The sequence below is a fragment of the Corvus cornix genome, chromosome 5, assembly GCF_000738735.6.
Source record: "Corvus cornix cornix isolate S_Up_H32 chromosome 5, ASM73873v5, whole genome shotgun sequence".
Taxonomy (NCBI): Eukaryota; Metazoa; Chordata; class Aves; order Passeriformes; family Corvidae; genus Corvus; species Corvus cornix.
In genome coordinates, this window is record NC_046335.1 from 23417606 (window position 1) to 23438759 (window position 21154).

Here is a 21154-nt window from a genome sequence, read left to right on the forward strand (position 1 = left end):
TTATCTCATCCAACAAACACTGCCTCATTCACACCCTTGTGGCTACCACCACTCGGAGAAGTTTTCCACTTCACCACCACCCTGAGCTTCTCCAGACGTGTTTGGGGAGCCAGAGCCCTTGGGTAAAATCTCTTCTCCTGGGAAATGATGAAAAATTAGCCTAATTGCTTAAAGATCATCCTGCTAGGCTCCAAAATCCCTCCACCCAATTTCCTTTCATATTATACTCTACTTGAGTATTTTTCTAGCTGGGGACAAAGGTTCTGGGGGAAGTCCTGGGCTGTGGCTCCTTTGCACTCACCTCCTTTCTGAGCCTGTGAGCTTATTGCACTCTTGCTCCTTTGTATGAGCCCAGCCCTGACAGGGATGCCCGGTGCCTGCAGAGCTTGCAGAGAGCTAGAGGAAGCAATGAGGAGAGCCAAGAGGGACTCCTAATGTGCAGCTACCTGGTGACCACATTGGCTTGGCACAGCATCTGCAGGGCTGAAGTGCCCAGGAGGCAAGGCTCTGAAATCACCCTCTTGAATCAGGAACCAGGGCTCCCTGCCCTCAGCAAGCCTGAAATCCGTCTGCCTGACAGATGCAACTCAGCTGCTCCATCCCTAGCCTTAGGCTCTGGGAGAACCCTTCCTGGAGAGAGTGTAGACAGACACAGGAGACTGGGGCCTCTTCAGCTCTGAATGCTGACAGCTTTCTGCCCTCTCTGATCACTAGGTGGGTTCCAGAGGAATACCCTCCTACCAGCTGCATAAGAGAAGGCTGGATGCTGATCCTCTTTGCAGGAAATGTAGGTGTCCTAGACTGTTTTTTTCAGGGGGTTTTGACCATCTCTGTTGTAGTTCAGCAACATTTGAGCTTGTGGAAGGAAATAGTCCTCTACTCAAGAAACCAAGCACAAAGCTGAGAGTTAATAGCTTACATCCTCCTGCAGCCACACACTGTCTTCCCTTGTGGACAGGTCCTGGCAGAAAGAGAGCAGCCTCCATCCAATACTTCAAAAATGTCTTGGTTCTCCTTGGTACAGAGAGATCTGCTCACATTACATTACAGTTACTCTTGACAGGGAACAAGGGTTTCTTTGCAGAGTTAGGACATTTGTCCGTAGCTTCACAAGTGATTTGCTAATGTAGTGAGCTGGTTTCTGCAAACTGGAGTTTTGTAAGTGCTAAGGTGGCACAGACCTGCAATTCATCTGCCCATCACTGGCATTTTCTGCCTTGCTGTCTCCCCAGCAGCATCTGGCGGAGGGATGCTGCAGAATCTGTTTCTCCACAAAGGCTCTTCAGAGGCGGTGCATGGCTCTGACACGTCATCGCTGTTTGATCTCCAGCACGCTTGGCTTCCGCTCAGAGGGCTTGCACATAACAATGGTGCTTCATTTGAGTGTCTGTTATCACATTGTGCTGAGGCTGACAGATGCTTCCAAGCACAGTTAATGCTTGTCGGCAGCCCCGACCCCACAAACTATCGTGTAGGAGGACCTGAAATCCCACTGGGGTACTGAGCCTGGGGCCCATAAACCAGAGGTTTTTTTACCTTCCCAGAAGGTTGGAAAGGTACCCAGTGATTCCCAGCATCACTAGTAGCTCCCTTGTCCCTAACATCCAGATATTTGTTAGCACCTCCTGCCTACAATTCATGACTAAACTGTTGAAGGGGGTAAAAAGATTTTTTTGTCTTTGTCATTCATTCAGCTACTGAGGATCAGTGTGCACATGGAAAACCTTGCAGCTTCATTTAATATGCCTGAGAAAGCCAGGTTTTCTATTCTCCTTCCTGGTACAGGCTGGTAATGACATGTTCTCCTGTCTTTTATTTCCTAAGTGCCTTTATCCTAGGAGGCTGGTCTCTAACTTCTGCCTTTCAAGAACCGTCCTAGAATGGCTTTAAATTGCATTATAGAGTTCAAGTGTTTGGGACAAAGAGTTATGGATATGCCTGCTCTCTGCCCCCAGAATGTGTTCTTAAACTTCACAGGCTTTCTTTTTGCTCTTAAACTTTGCAGGCTCTTGCCAAGCATCTCCTGCTGTAAGGATGGTCTCAATTTGTCCCTGGTTCTTGAAAGCTGCAATGTGTTAGGAATCTGCTGGACCCTCAATATGACTATTGCCATGGAGGGCTTTCCACGTACGACACCAGGGAGTGAGCTACTGATGCCAGGCAGGAGGATTTAAGTGTGGTTGGAATATAGCTGGGCAGTCAGTTAGCTCTTTCATGCACTCCTTGTTCCCAAGCAAAAGATCCAGAAAATTAAGAAGCCCCACCCTGGGAAAATCCTTTGCCCCAGGCAAAGTACCCTTCTTCCTACTCCACCCCATGCTTACTCACTTTCCAACCCATCCACTCTTAGATTCCCTGTCCCTTGCTCCAAAATACAGTGCCTAAATTTGACTTCCTAGGAATTTATGGGCCACATTTTACTTGCCTTTAAAAAATTTGGAGATGTTTAATTGTGCGTGTTATAGAACATTTTGAAACCCACAAAACTATTTTAAGCAGAAATCTGAATTTTTCTTTGATGAGAGGGATTGGGGCAGGAAATCACATGCAGTATAAAAAGAAATGTAATAAACAGGGCCTGAGCTGTTATTTCAGCAGTTTGTCAAGGACCTCAGCCATTCTTTTCACTCTGATCCCCCTTGTTATGTGCCACCTGGCTATCCAAACTGACCTAGGAGGAGACAAAGTGACACAGTGCTAGGTATGAGGCACAGGCAGCACCTGTGGGTCACCAGGCTGGCACTTGCCAAGAAGGAGAAGACACGCCACGGATAATGTGGCTGCTCCTACCTTTCCCTCTGCCCTAGAAGTCATTAGAAGCCCATCCAAGGCAGGCCTAAGGACCCTTTCCCCTCTGGAAGAAGGGCAGGGAACAGGGAGGATGCTGGTGGCAGGCTCTCCTGACAGTGTCCCACACTGTTTGCTTTTTTCCCCAGCCCACCCTGTGATTGAGAATGGACAGGTGGAGTGTCCCCAGGGATACAAAAGGCTGAACCGGAGCCACTGCCAAGGTAAGGATGCTGCTTTCATCTGTCTCTCCTTCTCACATCCGCTGTCAGAGTTGCAATTATCTATACAAAATACATTTACCTAACTCCCTGGTACAGATCTGCAAAGAACGTGGCTTATAAAAGTTTTCGTGCTTTCATCAAGAATGGAAGAAAACCAGGTAACACAGGACTACATGACTCAGCTGACAAGCACAGTGAGCACAAAGTTGGGCCAGTACAAGAAAATTCCCCTGTTAGGTCCTACCGACCCAGTAAGGGCCTGTGTTTATGCTCTGCTAAGTGTGAGTGTAAAAACACTTCTTCCATGTTCTGAAGCAACAGAAATTCTGTTGCCTAAAAATATTTGTGAAGGTTATCAGCTTGTTCATTTACAAGTGGGAGAGTGCCATAAAAGCAATGCCTTCTGTTCTGACTGTATCACTTGTTCATGCTGCGAGGCTCCGCTGCCTGCCCCATGCTGCCAGGATCAATCCATTGCTCACTTCTGTGGTCCCTCAGTTCCATATGAGGAAGGCACCATCTCTCCCCTTTTCTCTCTGGTTCATGTTTATTTGGCATTTCTTGGACCTACACTGCTTGTGTTTTTCCGTGCTCTGACTAAAGAGGAATTTTATTGTTCCCTTCTTGTGATTCATGATAAGCTGAGAGGTGTCACCTCTCAGATGCAGCAGGGAGCAAACCCAGGGCTGGCAATCCAATGACTCATCTCTTTTAGCTGGGACTTTCCACCACACTTAATTAATGATTCAACCTCCCCACATTGTCCTGAGGGAGAACTTTCAACAACACAACAACTATTCTGCTTGGTGCTCAGATCTCATCCCTTATGTGGCCACAGACAGTGCTATGATTATGAGGAGCTACCCAGAGACATCAGATAGTAGTTGGAGGAACAGAGCAGCAGGAGGGACTCATGTCAGAAAGAAGAGACCTGCAGTGCCTGCTCTGGATTTGTGTCCCCTGTGGATCAGGGAGGAGCAGAGGTAGATGACAGTGTGGATTTGGCTAGAAAGATTTTTTGCACAGGAAAAACCATGAACCAGAGATCTCTGCCTCTGGATGCTCCTTTGTAAGCTAGACTGGAGAAGTTCTATTCTTCAGACACTACTGCTTCAAGGTGCTATTCCCATCTCTACTGTTGTAGTGGAATGTGTGTCAGGAAGCCTAGCACCTCACTTTAGGGCCCAGAGTGAGGGTTCAATTTGGTGGACAGATGTAGGGGCCTTCTTTTGCCACGCAGGTAGGAGGGGAAACTACCTGGCTTTGCAGGCTATTGTTAAAGCACTGTGATTGGAGGAGGACCCTGGCAGAAGCCCACTTTCCTCTGTTCAGTATGGACAGAAAGGGTTGTCTCTGGTGCCTTCCAGCAGACGAACAAATGGTTCACCTTTGCAGGATCTCCTTTCCTTTCCTTGCTGCATCCTATTGAGCAGAACAAGGCTGCAAGGAGCCCAAGTTGAGAGTGCTTGTCAGACCCAGCCAGGGATCCTCCCAGTGCTGCTGGGACTAGCAGGAAGGATGGCACTGGAAGAGATAATATGGTTGCTAAACATGAGGAAAAGAGGTCTTGGAGGCTCAGGGATAGGGAGGTGTGCATGCAGCACAGTCACTGCACAGGACACACACTGAAAGTCCTAGGAGACCATATATATATTTGGTGTCTGATGTTGACCTGAGTCCTTTCTGCTGACCAAGCACTGGGGTAAGCCAGTCTGCACCTTTCCACCACAGGCTGCCTTACTCAGTGTGGCTGTTTCTCAGGAGCACTGGCAGACTTGTGTGGGGTGGGATGAAGCAGCTGAGGCAGCATATGGATCTCAGTTTGTGATCCCTGAGGCCTCTTCTTGTGGGCTAGCCCTAGCCCTGGCATGCTGCAGGGGGTAGGAGTGCATAGCTCTGAGCATACCTGTCTGCTTCTATTCCCAGTGGGGACTTCCACTGTGGCTGACAGCAGAATAGAGGGGGTTGGGATGAGGCCTGGATGTGGCCCTGTTTTAAATTAGGCATATAAAGCCTAGCCCTTGGTGCTTGTTTGTTTTGTGCTCTCATTACTCTAATCCCTTCAATCCCTTTGTTCATATGGAGACAAACACTTTGTCCAGTTGGTCTGTCAGAATGACATAACACTCTGACCGTGCTGTGGAGTGACAGGGATGAGCCATGAGGCTCCTCCAGAGAGCCCTAATGTCTTTTCTGAGGGGGGTTCCCAGCATATTTGGGGTTGGTCACTGGTTGTTCTCATGAACTCTGTCCTGTGCTTGGTACAGAGCAGGAAACACTACATGGTGCAGCCAGATCCTACTCTTCCCTGGCCTGCTGCAGATCCCTGTAGCATTGGTACCTCTAATTGACTTAACTTCTAGCCTGGTCTTCACGGCCCTTGTATGTATCAACTGTGTATGGAGCAGCTGGTGGGATGAATTGGGGAGTTTAGGAGCACAGGACTGGGAAGGGCCTCTAAGTCATTAAGTCTGAACTTCAGCTGTCATTGCTGTCTGTGTGTCTCACAAGACAGCCCCCTCCACCAAGCAGTAATGCTTTGGCTCTGAGGAATAAGGTAGTGCTGGAAAAGCTGTTCCTGAGTCTTCGACCCCGTCCATCTTGAAACAGTCCCTAGAGCAACACTGGGTGCTCTGAGGGCACCTGAGGTCTCACCAGGATCATGCACACTGGCATTGGGACTGCCCTTTGTCTTTGGCCAAGCATCATGTTGGCATTTCTTGGTCTTGGCAGCTCAGAGCTGTCCTGTGAGCAGTGAGTGGGCCCAGGTCCCTCTCACTGACAGCTTCCACCTCTTAGCTTGCAGTATGTGTTCCTGTGGTTTGTCTCAGGGTGGTGCTGAAGTTGCTGCCAGTCCTGCTGCCCTGTGTCTCATCCAGCTCTTCCTGTACTGCTTGTGCCTCCTGACACAGCACATTTAATCAGCATTCTGACTTTTCTGGGCCAAGCTCTTTAGTGAAGGTAGAAAGGACAGCTTCTCCTCACTCTCCATCTGAAAACTGCTCTTAGCTCCCCTTAATGCACTTTTTGCCAATCCCTATCTTCTCTGGCTTAGCTCATATAGTCTTACATGGTGCTGTAGGAAAGCCTTTACTGCAGGCCAAATGGATGAGTCCAATGGTGCTTCCCTAGGATAAACCCAGCTTCCCTCCCAAAGACTGTGTCTGATGAGTGCCGAGCCAGGGGCAGAGGCAGAACTTGAGGCAGGGCTTGAACATGGTGACTTCTCACTTGCTCACCCTGCTCTTAGAAGAAGGCACAGTGAGCCACAGCCTGGCCCACCACCCCTCTGCATCTGGATGGGATCTGTCAATGCTCTCCCTGCATGCTGGCACTGAGTTTCTCAATAAGGTCCCTCCATGGGTGGTAGCTCTATGCAAGCAATACCAAGAATCAGGAGAAAGGACAGGACTCACCATTCCTGGCTTGCAAACAACCATGATAGTAGTGACCCTGACAGAGTGGCTCACCATAGGGGCCACATCTGTTTTCCACAAGGACCACGAAGCAGAGGAGTCATCCACAAGCCATCCTGCAGCTGCAGCAAGCAAGCTCTGCAGATGTGGGGCTACTGTCACCACAGAGGTCCCCACTGTGCTGCTTGGTGTAGAGGCTGCCTCAGACACCAGCCCAGCTGAGACCCCTTTGGTTTGCAGCACCTGAATGGGAGGCACTGGGTAGGGAGTTTAGTTCACCCTCAGCTTCCTCACATCTCACAAGGTTCTCTTCTCTCCACAGATATCAACGAGTGCTTGATGCAGGGCCTCTGCAAAGATGCCGAGTGTGTGAACACCCGTGGCAGCTTCCGTTGTACCTGCAAGCCTGGAACCATGCTAGACCCATCCCGTAGCCATTGCATTTGTAAGTGCTCCAGGGAACCCCCCAGTCTGGGGAGGGACCTGAGCAGGATCCCATGGCTGAGTGGAGGCTGCAGTGTGCTTCACATCTCCTTTGAGTGTACCTGAATTGGGCTGTTCTGCACTTGTGTGCAGAATGGGTCCCAATCATGCATTATTCTCCGTGGACATTGCATGGTCCCTACAGAGGCTGAAGGGAATGTGCACGTGGTGTGGCAGCAGAGGACACAGCCCCCTGGGATGAGAGAACTCCCACATGAGCTGGGTTTTCTTGGGGATGACACTGTTGGGGGAAAGGCCCAGTGTTCTGGAGAGAAGACAGGGCAGCCCTTGGGCAGGCTGGGAGGTACAGCCAGAGAAAGAGCCAAGGGGGAGTGCTGAGTGTCCCCCGTTCTCTCTTTGGAGAGCTCGGGGCACGTCCGGCGCTGACACAGCTGTTGTGTTTCAGCGGACAAAGCGGTGTCGATGGAACAGGGGCTGTGTTACCGCTCGGCAGCCGGAGGCGTGTGCACCTTCCCCCTCTCGCACCGCATCACCCAGCAGATCTGCTGCTGCAGCCGCGTCGGCAAGGGATGGGGGGACAACTGTGAGGAGTGCCCCATGCCTGGCTCAGGTGAGATGTGCCCACTTCAGCTTTGTTCTGGTTAGACTGGGGTTTGGGTTTGCCTGAACACAGACAGCTGCAGGACCCAGAGCTGAGCAGTGCGAATGCTGTCCTGTGAGATGGGTACAGAACCCAGGAAGCAGACCTGGATAATACTGGGAAGATGGAGAAGTTCCTGATGGGGAACCACTCTGTACCAGAGGGAGAATACAGCCATGTCTGTGCCTGGCTTTATTCAACAGCCCTTTCCTCTCATATATCTTTTGCTGGGAAGAAAGCTAGGTGAAGACGAGTTTGAATATCTCAGCATGGGGTTGAGTGGAAGGGAAAGCACAAAAATCCTCAGGGACCGGAAAAATTTTCAGGTGGTTTGTGCAGAGTATCTTGAGTGATGTGCAGAATGTTCAGTGCTGAGGTGCTCCAGGTTCGCTTTTATCTGCTCCCTTGCTCAGCTTGGTCCTTCCTGTGGCATGATCTCTTTCTAGCAGTACTGACCATGGGAAGGAATTTCATTCTGAGAGTCTGGGGATGCCTGTGAGAAACCCACCCTGCTCTGTGAGCACATTCCTTCTGCTTGAAGCATCCACCCACTGCAGCCCAGATGTGTTTCTGTAAGAATTCAACCCATAAAAATTACAGAAAATTATAGGATTGGGAAGACTGGCACCTGCATTCACATGCATGCCTATCCATCTTCACTCCTTTATTCCACTGTCCCACTATCATGTCTGGGTGTGGTAAGCCAGGTGATCCCTCCACCAGCCTCCAACCTCTGCTTTCTAATGTTTTGATTTGATTTTCCTTCACAGAGGCCTTCAGGGAAATTTGCCCAGCAGGACATGGCTATACCTACTCCAGCTCTGATATCCGACTGTCAATGAGGAAGGCAGAGACAGAAGAGCTGCCCCTCAGCTTAGAAGAGCAAGGGGAGAACAGCAACTGGACTTTGGACTGGACAGTGAGGAGACAGCAACTGCAGGACAGCCTGCGTGGCAGCATCCTAGAGGCGTTCCCCTACCCTGGCACCTCAGCAAGACAGGGTAGTGTGGGGTCTTCTGCTTAAAGCTGCTCCATCTGGGCCACTAGCAAGGGTGGGAAACTTCTCAGGTCCTGCCATATACCATGGATGGAGCTCTGGCTGAAAAGGGCTCCCTACATCTGTATGACTATAGTGTTCCTGAGGCATGAGGCAGTAGGTCTTCAAGTCTTTGGAGAGAAGGTTGAGTGTTTCAGGCTCCTGCAACTGCATCTTTGCAGTTGGTGCTGACTGGCCAGGCGGCCTCCACCAGGACCTCAGGCCTGCATGGCAAGTCTAGCACTCCAGTCCTTGGGCTTTTGTCCAGCCCAGCTGGAGGGCAGTGTGACCAACTGCTTGTGCCAGCACTTGCTGGAGCAGAAGTTCCTGGGGTCTGCACAGTGCCTGGAGTCCAAGTGTGTTGGCTTTGGGAATAAGCTCTTGCAGAGAAGTGTGAGGGACTGAATGGCAGTGTCTTAGACATGGGTGTTAGGGCAGTCAGGGTTTGAGGAGGATGCCTATCTGTCTTCTCGCTACTCACCATGCACTGTTTCCCCTTCCAGGTGAAATTTCTCCTGCTGTGCAGGTGAGTAAGGTCTGTCTTGCTACAGCTTGGTGCATCCATGGTAGCCTGATGGGCTGGAAGGGGAATGTCATACAAATTTACTAAAAGAGGGGAGATTTAGATTAGATATTAGGAAGAGAGTCTTTACTGTGAGGGTGGTGAGACACTGGAACAGATTGCCCAGAGAAGTTGTGGATGCCCCAGCCCTGGAAGTTTTCAAGACCAAATTGCATGGGGCTTTGAGCCGCTGCTCTAGTAGAAGGTGTCCCTGCCCATGGCAGGGGGATGGAACTAGATGATCTTTAAAGTCCCTTCCAGCCCAAAACTTTCTATGATTCTATTCCTGCTTACACTCTTTTACTGTTCAGCCAGGCAGGTATGTGAATTATGGATCCAGCCATGTCTACACTGCATCTCACAGGGATTGAAGCTCTAGACAGGAGGGATTATCCACAATGAACTCAGTCCTAAAGAGCAAAAGGGTGAATTACAGCAAGGATCTATCCCACTATAAAAGGACACCAAGGAGAATTTTGCTTTGAAATTCTGGTCTATGCTGCATATTCAAGTTTGCTGTGCTTTCACTAACTTTGGTGAATATCAGCTGTACTTACACAGCTGAGGTGTGGTCGCTCACTGTCAGCCTGGCCTGGCTGTAGGGCTGGTGGGCAGCAGGCTAAGAGGAACTGCTGTAGTCAGCTTTGGGCGTGCTTCTCTCATGGAGTCCAGGGTCCTGCTCAAGCCCAGCTCACAGCCAGCTCTCCCTGTGTTGAGGTGGGTGCAGCAGAAACACCACTGGAGCAGTCAGGGCAGGGGTCTCCAACACTGGCCGTGTGAATTCATCCTGTCTGGTGGAAGCAGCCTGGGGACTGATTTTCTGCTAGGCTCTTCCAGGGCTGTGTTTCTTTATTGTGAGTCTCACTTGAAAAATGTGTGCCTCTTGATCCCTGCTGTCAGTAGAGGTTTGGCCATATCTCTCCTGAGCATCTCTGTGCCCTCTTGCTATATCAGCTCATCCCTCAGACATACTTGCAGCACCTCTGAGGGAAGGGACAGCACTGCTATTGTCACTGCTTCATAAACATGAAGTGACTTGGCTCAAGTACATGGGGGAAATCTCAAGACAGGGCAGAAATTTGAACCAAAGCTTCCAAATGTGAAGTCTGGAACTTATATTGTTCAGCTGCCTGTTTTCTTCACCAATTGTGGAAAGCTCCATGGAGCAGAGACTCAGCACTCAGGTCGTGCTCCAGCATTTCCTTTGGCAGCCATAGGTTTGCCAGGAGGGGATGCTGAGAAAAAGCTTCTAGCACAAGGCACCCCTCTGGTAGGTAGCACTCTTGAGGCAGGTCAAAGGAGCAGCTGTCCTCAGCCCTCCAGAGCCGCCGGTGACAGTGGCAGTATTCACCATGCCTGGATGACCTTCCTGGCCACCTTGAGGAGGTGCCTGCCTGGTAGCAGTGCCCTGGTTTCACCTGAAGAGTGTGCTGGCACGGTCCCTCTGTGGGCAGTCCCCGGGGCATGGCCTGAAGATGTGTTTTGCCCAGGATGATGTGCTCAGGACCAAGTGGCCCTGCCAAATGCACCCAGCTGGGGCAGCTTCTCTTCCTAGGATGGTGGTCTTGGGAAGAAAGAGAAGCCAGGAGGTGGGTGGAAAAACGTCTCAGGGGTGCTGCATCCCAGTTCTATGCACAAGAATCCTATGTTTCTGTCCCTCAGGGCACTGCTGATGCCACTGCAGAGCCTGCCATGCGCAGAGGTGAGTGCCAGACTGGTGGGAAGGCAGGGTGTTTGTGGGGAAGAGAACGGGGGAGTGAGGAAAGCGGGGAGACTGGGAGCTGCCTTCTCTGCATGGCAGCCCCCAGTGCTGGGCAGAACAGGCTCCTGGCTGGGCTGGCTGGGGGCAGCACAGAGGACCCCTATCACACTGGGTGGCTGATGTGGGGCTCTAGGAACGTGGGGAGGTGATGAATACCCAGCAGGGTGAAGGAGGCTGTGTTAAATAAGATGATACGGTTGCTGCAACCACCCTGCAGCCCCTTCCCATGTTCTCTTTCGGTGCTGTGGTTGCCAGGACAGCCAGCACAGGTAAACCTTGGGCGGGCACCTCTACCTGGGATCAGGTAGCTTAACTTATCTCTCTTCTCCTTCCACAGCAGAGGAAGAGGAGTTCCGGCATGGTGCTCGTCAGCCTGGCCCCACTACCACCTGGGATGCTGCTGCTCCAACACAGGTGCCAGCAGGTGTGTGTGTGTGTCCACCGCTCTTGGGGATTTCTTGCCTCTCTTTGCCTAGCGCTACAGCGAAATGATGTCCTAAGCTCTGCCCAGGGGCTCTCTCCCTTAACCAGTCTGTTTGTTTGCCCACATGCCTCCCTTGACTTCCAAAAGAAGAGTCCCTGCCCTGCCACTCTTGTCCCAGCCTGGGCCCAGCTGCTGCCAGCCAGGGAAACCTGGCCAGCCGTGGGGAGTCACAAGAGCCAACCTGTGTGGGGAACAAAGTGCTCGCATCTCTGAGTCCTTCCCCGCCTGCACTCCCTTGCCCGGCGCAGCGGTGGCTGCCGAGGAGGGGAATCACGCACCCGCTCCGGTGGCTTTGGCGCCGTGCCCCTGCCCTGGCGTGAGCTGACTCATCGGGAAGGGGGAGCGCAGGGGGAGGCATGTGGCTCCCGGGGCGGCTTGTTTACTGCGCCGGAAACAAGGGAACTGTTGTTCCAGGGTTGCTTAAGTGTCTGGGAGTGTGGCCCCTGCCCTGCGCCGGGGGCTGGAGCACCTTGGGGAGCAGGCCTGGCGGAGGCACCTTGCTGAGGAATGCGTCTTCCTCAATAGCCTGTTGTTTGGGGTTGGGCTGCCCCCCCACTCCCCCCAGCTGGCTCGATGCCGAGGGGTGTGTGGTGCCTCGCTGCCCCTTCACTGCTGCCTGTGCTCGGCTTAGCCGGGTGGTGCGGGGCGGGGGGGCCCTGCTGTCACCCCAAAAGGAACCCCATCACAGGTGTCAGGCTTTGCTGCCAGTTCTATTTCAAGGCATGGGGGTGCAGTGCAGGTGAGCCGTATAGGGCACTGGGGCATCCCAGCTCAGGCCAGAGGAGCCCGAGGAGGTGGCAGGGTCTGCTGTGTCCTCCCTGCTGCCCCGTGGGTGCAGGCAGCCTGAAGAAGGAGAGGAGCAGGCTCAGCATCACTCTCCAAGAAGGGAAAAAGCAGCCTCCTGGCATGGTGCTTGGGACACAAAGCAGACACTAGATTTCATGCACCGTTTTGGTGCTGCTCCCAACACTCTGCTCTCTCCTCGCAGGGGTCAGTGGCTGTGCCTCCTCACCCTTATCCTGTGGAGCTGGTGCTTGTGTTCTCACCCCAGAGGGATACAGCTGCTTGTGCCACCCTGGTTACACCTTGGACCCCAGCCGCCTCCACTGCATTGGTAGGTTGGCAATTGATGGTTAGACTGCTCAGCCTTCTGGGCCTCAAGAGCCCATTCAGTCCTTCAGGCCATTGGGGGAAGGTCTTCTGGCAGCTCTGCTGAGGCCCTGCCCATCTGCTGCACGGCAGGGCTGGCAGGGGGCTGCAGGCAGCTGCAGGTGGTGACTGCTGGTCTTCCTTCCCTGCCTGGCTGTAGATGAAGATGAGTGTCTGAAAGACCCTTGTGCTGGGAAAGGTCGCTGCATCAATAGTGTGGGCTCCTATTTCTGCCTCTGCTACTCTGGGTACACCCTGGCTGTCTCAGCGGGCAAGCAGAGCTGTGAGGGTAAGTAGTGTTTACCCAGCACAAGGCTGCCATCTCTCCAGGGCCTTCTTGTTCTCTCACCCTCACGCCCTCTCATGACTGTGCACATACACATGCACTCATGCACACACATGTGCACATGCACACCCTCCCTTCCCACAGGCCTGCCCGTGGACAGCTTAATCCATGGGGATTGCTTAGGGGTAGGACCTTGCCCATGATGATCTGGGCAGGAGTCAGTGATGCCAGCCCTGATCCCTGCTTCACGGCAAGGGGGATGCTAGGGCAGATGGGGGATAGAGGAGAGCCTCAGCACAGATCCCTTGGGTAGAGCCAGCTGCAGGTGGAGCAGGTCCTCTCCTGCACCCAGCCTTCCTGACACTGGTGGGGGAAGACTCAGAACTGTCTTCTTGTGTGTTGGCAGACCGAGATGAATGTGAGCAGCCTTCTATCTGCCGAGGACAGCGATGCATCAACACACCCGGCTCCTACCACTGCCAGTGCAAGGAAGGCTTTACCATGGGCCCCAGAGGACAGTGTGAAGGTGAAGCTTGCTGCTCCCGGTTTTCCTGCCACTCCAACCCACCCTGTGTATGGCTGAACACCTCCTTTTCTCATCACTCCATCTCTCCTCCTGTAAGGGAGGTAGGACACCCCCACATTTGTTTGCCCTGTGCCCACTCCAAGGACTGCCTGTCCTCTCCTTTGACTGCAGGAGGAACAGGTTTTCCTGGGCAGAGGGAATGGAGTTCTCCCAAGATCTCTCCCACCTCTCCATGGAGTTCCCTAATGACCAGCCCATTCCAGCTTCCCATTATGGGAGGACATGCCTATATATTTTCATGCCACCTTGGCTCTGTCACAAAATTGTCATGCTGGCAGGTAGACTGAAGGGAGAGCAGGCTGCAGAGGCTCAGGCCACCCATCCCCACTGCATCCCATTCACATGGCAAGACCCGGGCCGCCCTTCAGAGCTTTCACCCTTGTGAACATAGGATGTGCCTGATCAAAAATTCCCCTTTCTCAATAGCTCATCCCCATCACAGAGTGGGAGGCTATTTTAGGAGGCAGTACGGGAAACAGGGCATGCACAGAATGCTGCTTCCCCCACACGGCCTCCAGAAAGCACTTGCCTTAAGGACAACTGAGCTGGAGGTTGCATCCTAATTGCAGTTATGAAACGCCCTGATGAGCCAGCCCTGCACAGATGTTCTCTGATCCCCTTCTCTGCCCATGCACATTCCTGGCTTTGGCAACATCCTGCAGCAGTGAGTTTCGCTGCTGACTTATGTCAGCCCTCAGGTGTGGGTGTAGGATCCTGAGGGATAGGTGGGGCCATAAGAAGTTCTGTCTAAGCCCCGGCAAACTCATCTCAGCTCCTATTGGGTATCACTGTGCCCTGGAGGGAAACTCTGAGGATCCAGCTGGAGAGGATACATTGGAGTCTGCTGCACTGTTTACCTTTGGGAGCCTGAAAGAACTGTGTTTCTTGGCAGACGTCAACGAGTGCCTGGATCCCAGCTCTTGCCCCAGTGGGAGATGTGTCAATACACTAGGATCCTACAAGTGTGTCAGCTGTGGGGGTGGCTACCGGCCCAGGAACGGGAGATGTATTGGTGAGAAATTTGGGCTGCCTCTGGGCAGCACCCTTATGCCCCACGGCAGTGCTCCCTGTAAGCCTCAAAAGGAGCAGGGGCACAGGCGGCATCCTTCCCCTGCAGGCAGCCAGCCTGTTTGGCCAGGGCATATTGCACTCATAGCATGTGCGGAGGGAGTGCCCTGAGCACCCTCCCATGCCATGTTGCCTTCTGCTGCATCACACAGATGTGGATGAATGTCTTGTGGAGGGGACTTGTGCTCATGGACTATGTGTCAACCTGGATGGCTCCTTCCGCTGTTCCTGCTACCGAGGCTACGAGGTGGCACCTGATGGGAAGAGCTGCCAAGGTACTAGGGAGCCACGAGTCCAGACACTCTGAAGTGTCACACACTCAGTCCAGAGGTTTCCCTAGGCTCTCCCCGAGCACTTGGCTCTGCCTGAGTCCTGGCCAGCTTGCTGGCTGGTTCCCCAAGCACATGTGCCCTTGGTCATGGTTGCTCTGCATTTTTTCCACTTATGCCACTCTCCCTCGTGTTTATGCAGACATCGATGAATGCACCGCCCAGGCTGCCTGTCCCTCCGGACTCTGCCTCAATACTGAGGGCTCCTATTCCTGCACGTCTTGTGACACCGGCTATACTGTCTCCAGAGATGGCAGCATGTGTGAAGGTATCCCTTCTTCAGGAACAGAGGCACGGGTGCTGGAGGAATTGAGGGAAGAGACATTGCCATAGCTGGGTTACTGGTGGGGCAGGAGGACTTCTTTAGCCTCAGGATCGTTTTCCAGCTCTTTAGCTTCCTGTTCAGCAGAGAGCATGGAAGGCTGTGAGCAGATGTCGCTTGGAGCAGCACGAAGCTGATTGTGCTCACACAGGAAAGGAACGGGGGGAAGGACTCATGGACTAATGATGATCTAGGAGATGCTGACAAAGGCCAGAGGAGTACAGGAGGCCTGGAAACATTGTAGAGTTGTGTGCTGTTTAGTTCAGAACTGTGTGCCTGGGAGCATATACTTCAAATGTAGGTCTTCAACAGAAGGAGAAACTTTGGGTCCACAGCCCGTGGGAGAGACTGTGGGCACCCAGGTTTCATCATTTTTCCCCAGCCCCTAATGTAACTTGGACATGTTTAAAGGGAAAGCTTAGATCAAGGGCTGTGCTGTGTGGGGGATGCTGGCAGAGAGTTAAGAGCAGTATTGGTTTGTGTTGGTTGCTGAGACATGAGAGTGCTCAGTCCCAGCTTTAGAGCTGAACTGCCCCAGCACAAGCAGGAAGACTCCCTCTCTGATGGCTGACTGTGGGGGATATCCTGGGCTTGAGATGGCTTGATGCAAATTCCCTGTTTGGAGCAAGGGAAGGGAAAGGGCAGAGCTGGCAAAGGTATTTGTTTAAAGAATGGCCACGCGCTGAGAATTTATCTCTGGAGCACTGCAGAGCTCTGCAGCCTGCACGTAGCTGGCAAATGGAAGATCTTGCCTTTGATGTGACTCTCAGAAGGATCCCCCTGTATGGGGGCCTCCAGGGTGGGAGGAGAGGGAAGTTTTCCTCCCTTAATTCTTTGTTTCGAGGTCTGAGAAAGCCAGTGTGAAATGAACTTATTTTCCATTTGATTTTTGGGTGTGATGGAAGAGCTGTGGTTTGATGCCTTACATCTGCCCTCCCCTTTTCCCAGGACTCCACATGAGCTGCCCCATCTCAGCCACCTTGCCCCAGCCATTTCATGAGGGCATCTTATCAGGGTTTGATACTGTTTGGGTCACACTGACCTGATGGCAGGATGGCATGTTCCTCCCTGCCTTGGCTGGTGGCCTTGTCTATGGATTGAAGTTTCATATTTGAAAAATGATAAGGGTTTTGTGATAGTTTTTTTGTAAATAAACTAGGTTTTGATTCCTCTCCAGAAGGATTCAATAATACTGCTACTTGCAACCCTTTGAGACTGAAAAGCTGGGAATCCTGCCTTGAGGCCACAGGGAGTGATGCTCTTTGTGCCTGTGGCATGCTCAGTGCTCTGCAGAGGGGAAAATGTTCCTCCCTACCCTCAGAAGCTGCCAGTCTCAGGGCTTTACCTCCTGTCTGTGCAGTGTTCTCCAGTGCTTGCCCCTACCTCAAGGGCTGCAGGCAATCTGCTGGCATCTCGCAGCCCTCTGTGCAAGGGAAGGTGTCCCTCTCTCCTCTGCTGTGAGCAAAATCCTCAGAGTGCCAGCAGATTCTGGCCCAGGCCTGGGAGAGTTGGGTGAGAGAGGGTTTGTGGAGAGCTCTGCAGTTGGGTAAGAGTTGTTGTAGGCCCCTGGACAGCTCTCCCATGAGAAGGACATTGTAAGCAAGTCTGGCAAGTGGGAAGGCAGAGCCTTAGAAGGTAGGGCTGGTGCTGCATTGCTTTCCTGGTGTTTGCTCTTGTGCAGTTGGCTGAAGAGAGGAGTTGTCAGCAGCTCTGACTCTGCACTGGCCTCTTGGTGGTTGTTGTACCCAGAGCAGAGTTCTGCTGGAGATGGTCTCTGGGATTAGCAGTATCCCTGTGCTCACAGAATCACAGAATGTCCAAAGTTGGAGGGAACCTCTGGAGGTCATCTCATCCAACCCACTGCTCAAGCAGAGCCACCAAGATTTGTCTGCCCAGGACTACATCCAGATAGTTTTTCAGTATCTCCAAAAAGGGAGACTCCACAGTGTCTTTGGGCAACCTAGGCCAGTACTCTGCTACTGTCACAGTAAGAGAGTGTTCAGGCAGGACCTCCTGTGTTTCAGCTTGTGCCCCTTGCCTCTGGTCCTGTCACTGGGCACCACTGACTTGGTGCTAGGATAGTGTTTTTCTGGTCCCTGTGATGGAAGGAAGTGAAGATTCTGGGATGAATCTGCACACCCTGGTAACAGGGAGTCTCTGCCCTCTTCTCACTGTGACGGGATGGTCTAGGAGGGCAGCTCAAACCCACTTTGCAGGCCAACATCTGGGTGATGCTTCTCTGAATGGGGATCTTCCCCAGTGGTGGAAAGAGCTGGGGGACCTCACTCTGTGCTGTGCCCTTTCTCTTGGCAGATGTGGATGAGTGTGAGGACCCTGCTGTTCAGTGCCTGGGGGGAGAGTGCAGAAACACACCAGGCTCCTATGAGTGCCACTGCCAGACTGGCTTTGAGCTCATCAATGGCACCGTGTGTCAAGGTACGAACCCCATCCATGCAGCCCTCTGGGTCCTGCACATACTGGATCCTCTTCTTTCTCAGCAGGGAGGATGCCAGTGCCAAGGCAAGTGATGCCACCATGCATGCCACATCCATAAGGCTGTAGTCATATCCAGGCTCACCATGGACAGGGAAGATCTCTGTTTCCATGATGAAAAAAATGGGGCCAGGAGCCCTTTGAGGGCTGCCTGTAAGAGATTGGGAACAGGGAATCCATGTGGCTTTGGTGAAGGATGTACCTCAGGGCTGGGTGCATGGTCCTGATTCTGCTCCCTCTGCAGATGTGAATGAGTGCCTGAACAGTGAGATCTGTAGTCCCAATGGCGAATGTCTCAACAGTCATGGATCCTACTTCTGCATTTGTGCTCCTGGCTTCTCAAATGTGGCTGGCAGAGTCAGCTGCCAAGGTGAGTTGGAGGGTGGCAGGGACAGACCTTAGGTCCTGCCCTCTGCTTCCTGCCCTGCTGTGAGATCCAGGTTGATGTTTTTGTCTTGATTTCACAGATGTGGATGAATGTGCAGACAAGTCCCTGTGCTCGCAAGGCCAGTGTCTGAACACGGAAGGCTCCTACAGGTGTCTGTGTGAAAATGGATTCAAACACTCCCAGGAGACTGATGATTGCGTCGGTGAGAGCTCATTGCTGGAGAGATCAGCCTCCCAGAATTTGAGGGGATGAATAAAGCCAGTGCAGGGGGGAGGGCAGTTCTGCTCCCAGCACTCAAAGTTGCTGGTGACTTGTAAGGAGGACTAGCATTGGTTCAAGGCCTCTGGCCAACTGAAGCAGACCCAGGTGCTGTATTGAACAAGCAGGGTCCCCATCTGACCATCATCATCCCTTTGCTCTCCTCCCTGCAGACGTGGATGAGTGTAAAGAATATGGGGATGCCATCTGCGGCACATGGCGGTGCCAGAACAGCCTGGGCTCCTACCGCTGTATCATGGGCTGCCAGCCTGGCTTCCACTGGACACCCCTGGGTGACTGCATTGGTGAGTACAGCCCTGGGTCTCCCTGTCCCTCTCTCTGGCAGGAACAGGATGGTTATGGGACATCTCTGCCAGAGGCACAGGGGAGGAGAAGGAGGAGGAGGAGGAGGAGGAGGAAGAGGAGGAGGAGGAGGAGGAGGAAATGTGTGGCTGGTGGGGAGGCAGATAATGCTGAGAGTTTGTTTTCTTGGCTGTGCTGCCTGCTTTCGTCTAGACTTCTCTCTTCCTGGCATCTGGAACAGACACCGCATTGTGCTGCTTTCCGCTTGGGGAGACTCCTGGGCAGGTTGCAGCCATTCCAGGCTTGGGGCTGGACTGCAGCTCCCTGTAAGCTATGTTTGCTGGGGCCAGTGCCAGTCACCTGCCTGGCAGGCCTGGGTGAGGGGAAAGGCTGCTGGTACCAGTGCCTACTAGGCTGGAGAGTCTGGGTTTGAAGCCCAGGCTCCAGCAAAGAGAAAAGAGCAAAGGGGTTTCTGCAGTTTTTGAGGCTCCCCCCAGCTCAGGGAAGGCTGCAGCAGGGAGGAACTGCTGCCAGCCACTGGGCTCTGGGCTGCAGTAAGGCTCAGCCTTAGCATGTAAAGCTGCTTCCTGGTCTTGGGAACCATGGGCTGTGGACACATAGCTGCTATGACTGCTTCAAGAAAACTTCCATGCAGCAGCTGGAGGGTAACAGGATGCAGACAGCAGGGCTGTAAACCTGCCCTCTGTAAGCAGAGAACCCAGCTTTGATTGTCCAACCCCATAGCATATAGCACTTGGAGAAGGACCAGGTCAAGAAGAATGGAGCAGGAGGGTATCATCCTATACATTTGCACTTGCCTCACGCACTTCAGCTGCATGCTTGTATCTCCTGCCAATGTGAGCCTGTAGGCTCTGTGTCCCTTTACACCTCTGCAGGAAACTGCTACCCTCAGTCACTTCTGACTGTCACCTCCCATGCTTCCCATCAATTTCCCATTCCTGCCCTGCCCCTATTGCTCTATTCACATGGCCTCTTTGCAGCTCTGAGTGTTGCAGGAAGGTTCTCTTAACATGCACACTTATAGCAAGGTGAGTGACTGGAGCAGCCAGACCCAGTTGCTCACATCAACGGAATGCCCATCCCAGCCCCAGATGCTGGGGTCAGAGCAGAAGGGCCTGAGTAGGGGTGTCCATTGGGAAAAGTGGGGTCTAGGACAGTTCCTGTTCTTGGCTTTGCTGCAGACATTGATGAATGTGCCAACGAGACGCTGTGCGGGAGCCACGGCTTCTGCGAGAACTCAGACGGCTCCTTCCGCTGCCTCTGTGACCGCGGCTATGAGAGCTCACCCTCCGGGCACTACTGTATTGGTAAGTCTGCCAGGATCACTTTGCCAGTCAGTAAAGGAGAGCCATTGGCAGATGCCAGGCTGGCGTCCCTGCTGTGTGATGGCTCCCAGACCACAGACAGGGACTGCACTCACGCACTGAGAATCACACACATGGACGGGGCAGCTCATGGAGTCAAAACCCCTCCCCTTATCACAGCAGATTTTGGGATTGCAAAGGACCGGGCTCTGAAAAAGTGAGTGTTTCCCAGTGAACATGGAGCCCTTTTCTGTCCAGGTGGAAAGGAGGTCCTTGGGGGATAGAGGCACTGAAGGTGCTAGAGAGGTGCTTTAATGGGTGCCTGTAGAGAACAGGCAGGGTGTATTATGAAAAAGCCCTGAGCAGCCTGGTGGGTTCCTATAACTGACCCTGCTTTGATCAGGTGGTTGGACTGGAGACCTCCAAACCTAGATGATTCTGTGATCCAGCAACCCACTGGATTTTAGCAAGCTGGAGTTCAGGCTCTGAATCCACTAAGAGAAGGGCATGAGGCTCCTGCCACACTTGTGTTGAGCTGCAGTGTGAACACAGTTCTCAGCTGTCCCTAGCAGCTGTCATTTCCCTACTGCAGGGTAACCTCATGCTGCAGACCGTGCACAGGCTGCCCATGCAGAGGCAGGGCTCCTGCTGCCCACTGTTACCCCTTGCTTTGCAGATGTGAATGAGTGTGAACTGATGGTCGCCGTGTGCGGAACTGCACTTTGCGAGAATGTGGAGGGATCCTTCCTGTGCCTCTGCCCCAGTGACCACGAGGAGTACGACACAGAGGCAGGGCAGTGCAAGCCCCAAGCTGCCATGGGTGAGTAGGCAACTAGGACAGAGCATGGGTGGCAGCTAGAGCAGGAGCATGGTAGCCCTGGCTGGGGTGAGATAAAGATGAGGGGCTGACAGGGCTGTACAAGCCTTCACAGATATGGGCAAGTTTTTGTCTGGGGAGAGCTCAGAAGCCTCAAAGTGAGGACCTGGGAAGGCTACACTGCTGGTGATGGGTGTGCTCTGGGACCTCCTAGGTATGGGATGCTGCGTTGGGGTGCCAAGGACCCCATCCTGTCCCTGCTCTGCTGTCTTCTAGAGGGCTCCGACACACACGCAGCCCACCCCTCTGACAGTGCAGAGCGCAAGCAGTGTTACTACCACATCAGTGACGTTCGCCTGTGTGACAGCGTCCTGGCCAAGAACATCACCAAGGAGGAGTGCTGTTGTACTGTGGGGGCAGCCTGGGGTGACAACTGTGAGACTTACCCCTGCCCCATCCCAGGCACAGGTAGGAC

General features: G+C 53.0%; 1 protein-coding gene across 1 annotated transcript in view; it reads left to right on the forward strand.

Moving 5' to 3' along the window:
• The window catches only part of LTBP2 (latent transforming growth factor beta binding protein 2), a 68970-nt gene that overhangs the window by 40922 nt on the left and 6894 nt on the right, over positions 1-21154 (forward strand). Inside the window, 20 exon segments of the mRNA XM_039552506.1 lie at positions 2937-3011; positions 6750-6872; positions 7317-7481; positions 8282-8512; positions 9051-9073; positions 10772-10811; positions 11209-11295; positions 12344-12469; positions 12665-12793; positions 13197-13316; positions 14269-14388; positions 14597-14719; positions 14916-15041; positions 17409-17531; positions 17833-17958; positions 18056-18178; positions 18408-18539; positions 19740-19865; positions 20539-20682; positions 20956-21147. Of these exon segments, the coding sequence (XP_039408440.1) occupies positions 2937-3011; positions 6750-6872; positions 7317-7481; positions 8282-8512; positions 9051-9073; positions 10772-10811; positions 11209-11295; positions 12344-12469; positions 12665-12793; positions 13197-13316; positions 14269-14388; positions 14597-14719; positions 14916-15041; positions 17409-17531; positions 17833-17958; positions 18056-18178; positions 18408-18539; positions 19740-19865; positions 20539-20682; positions 20956-21147 (2454 nt within the window).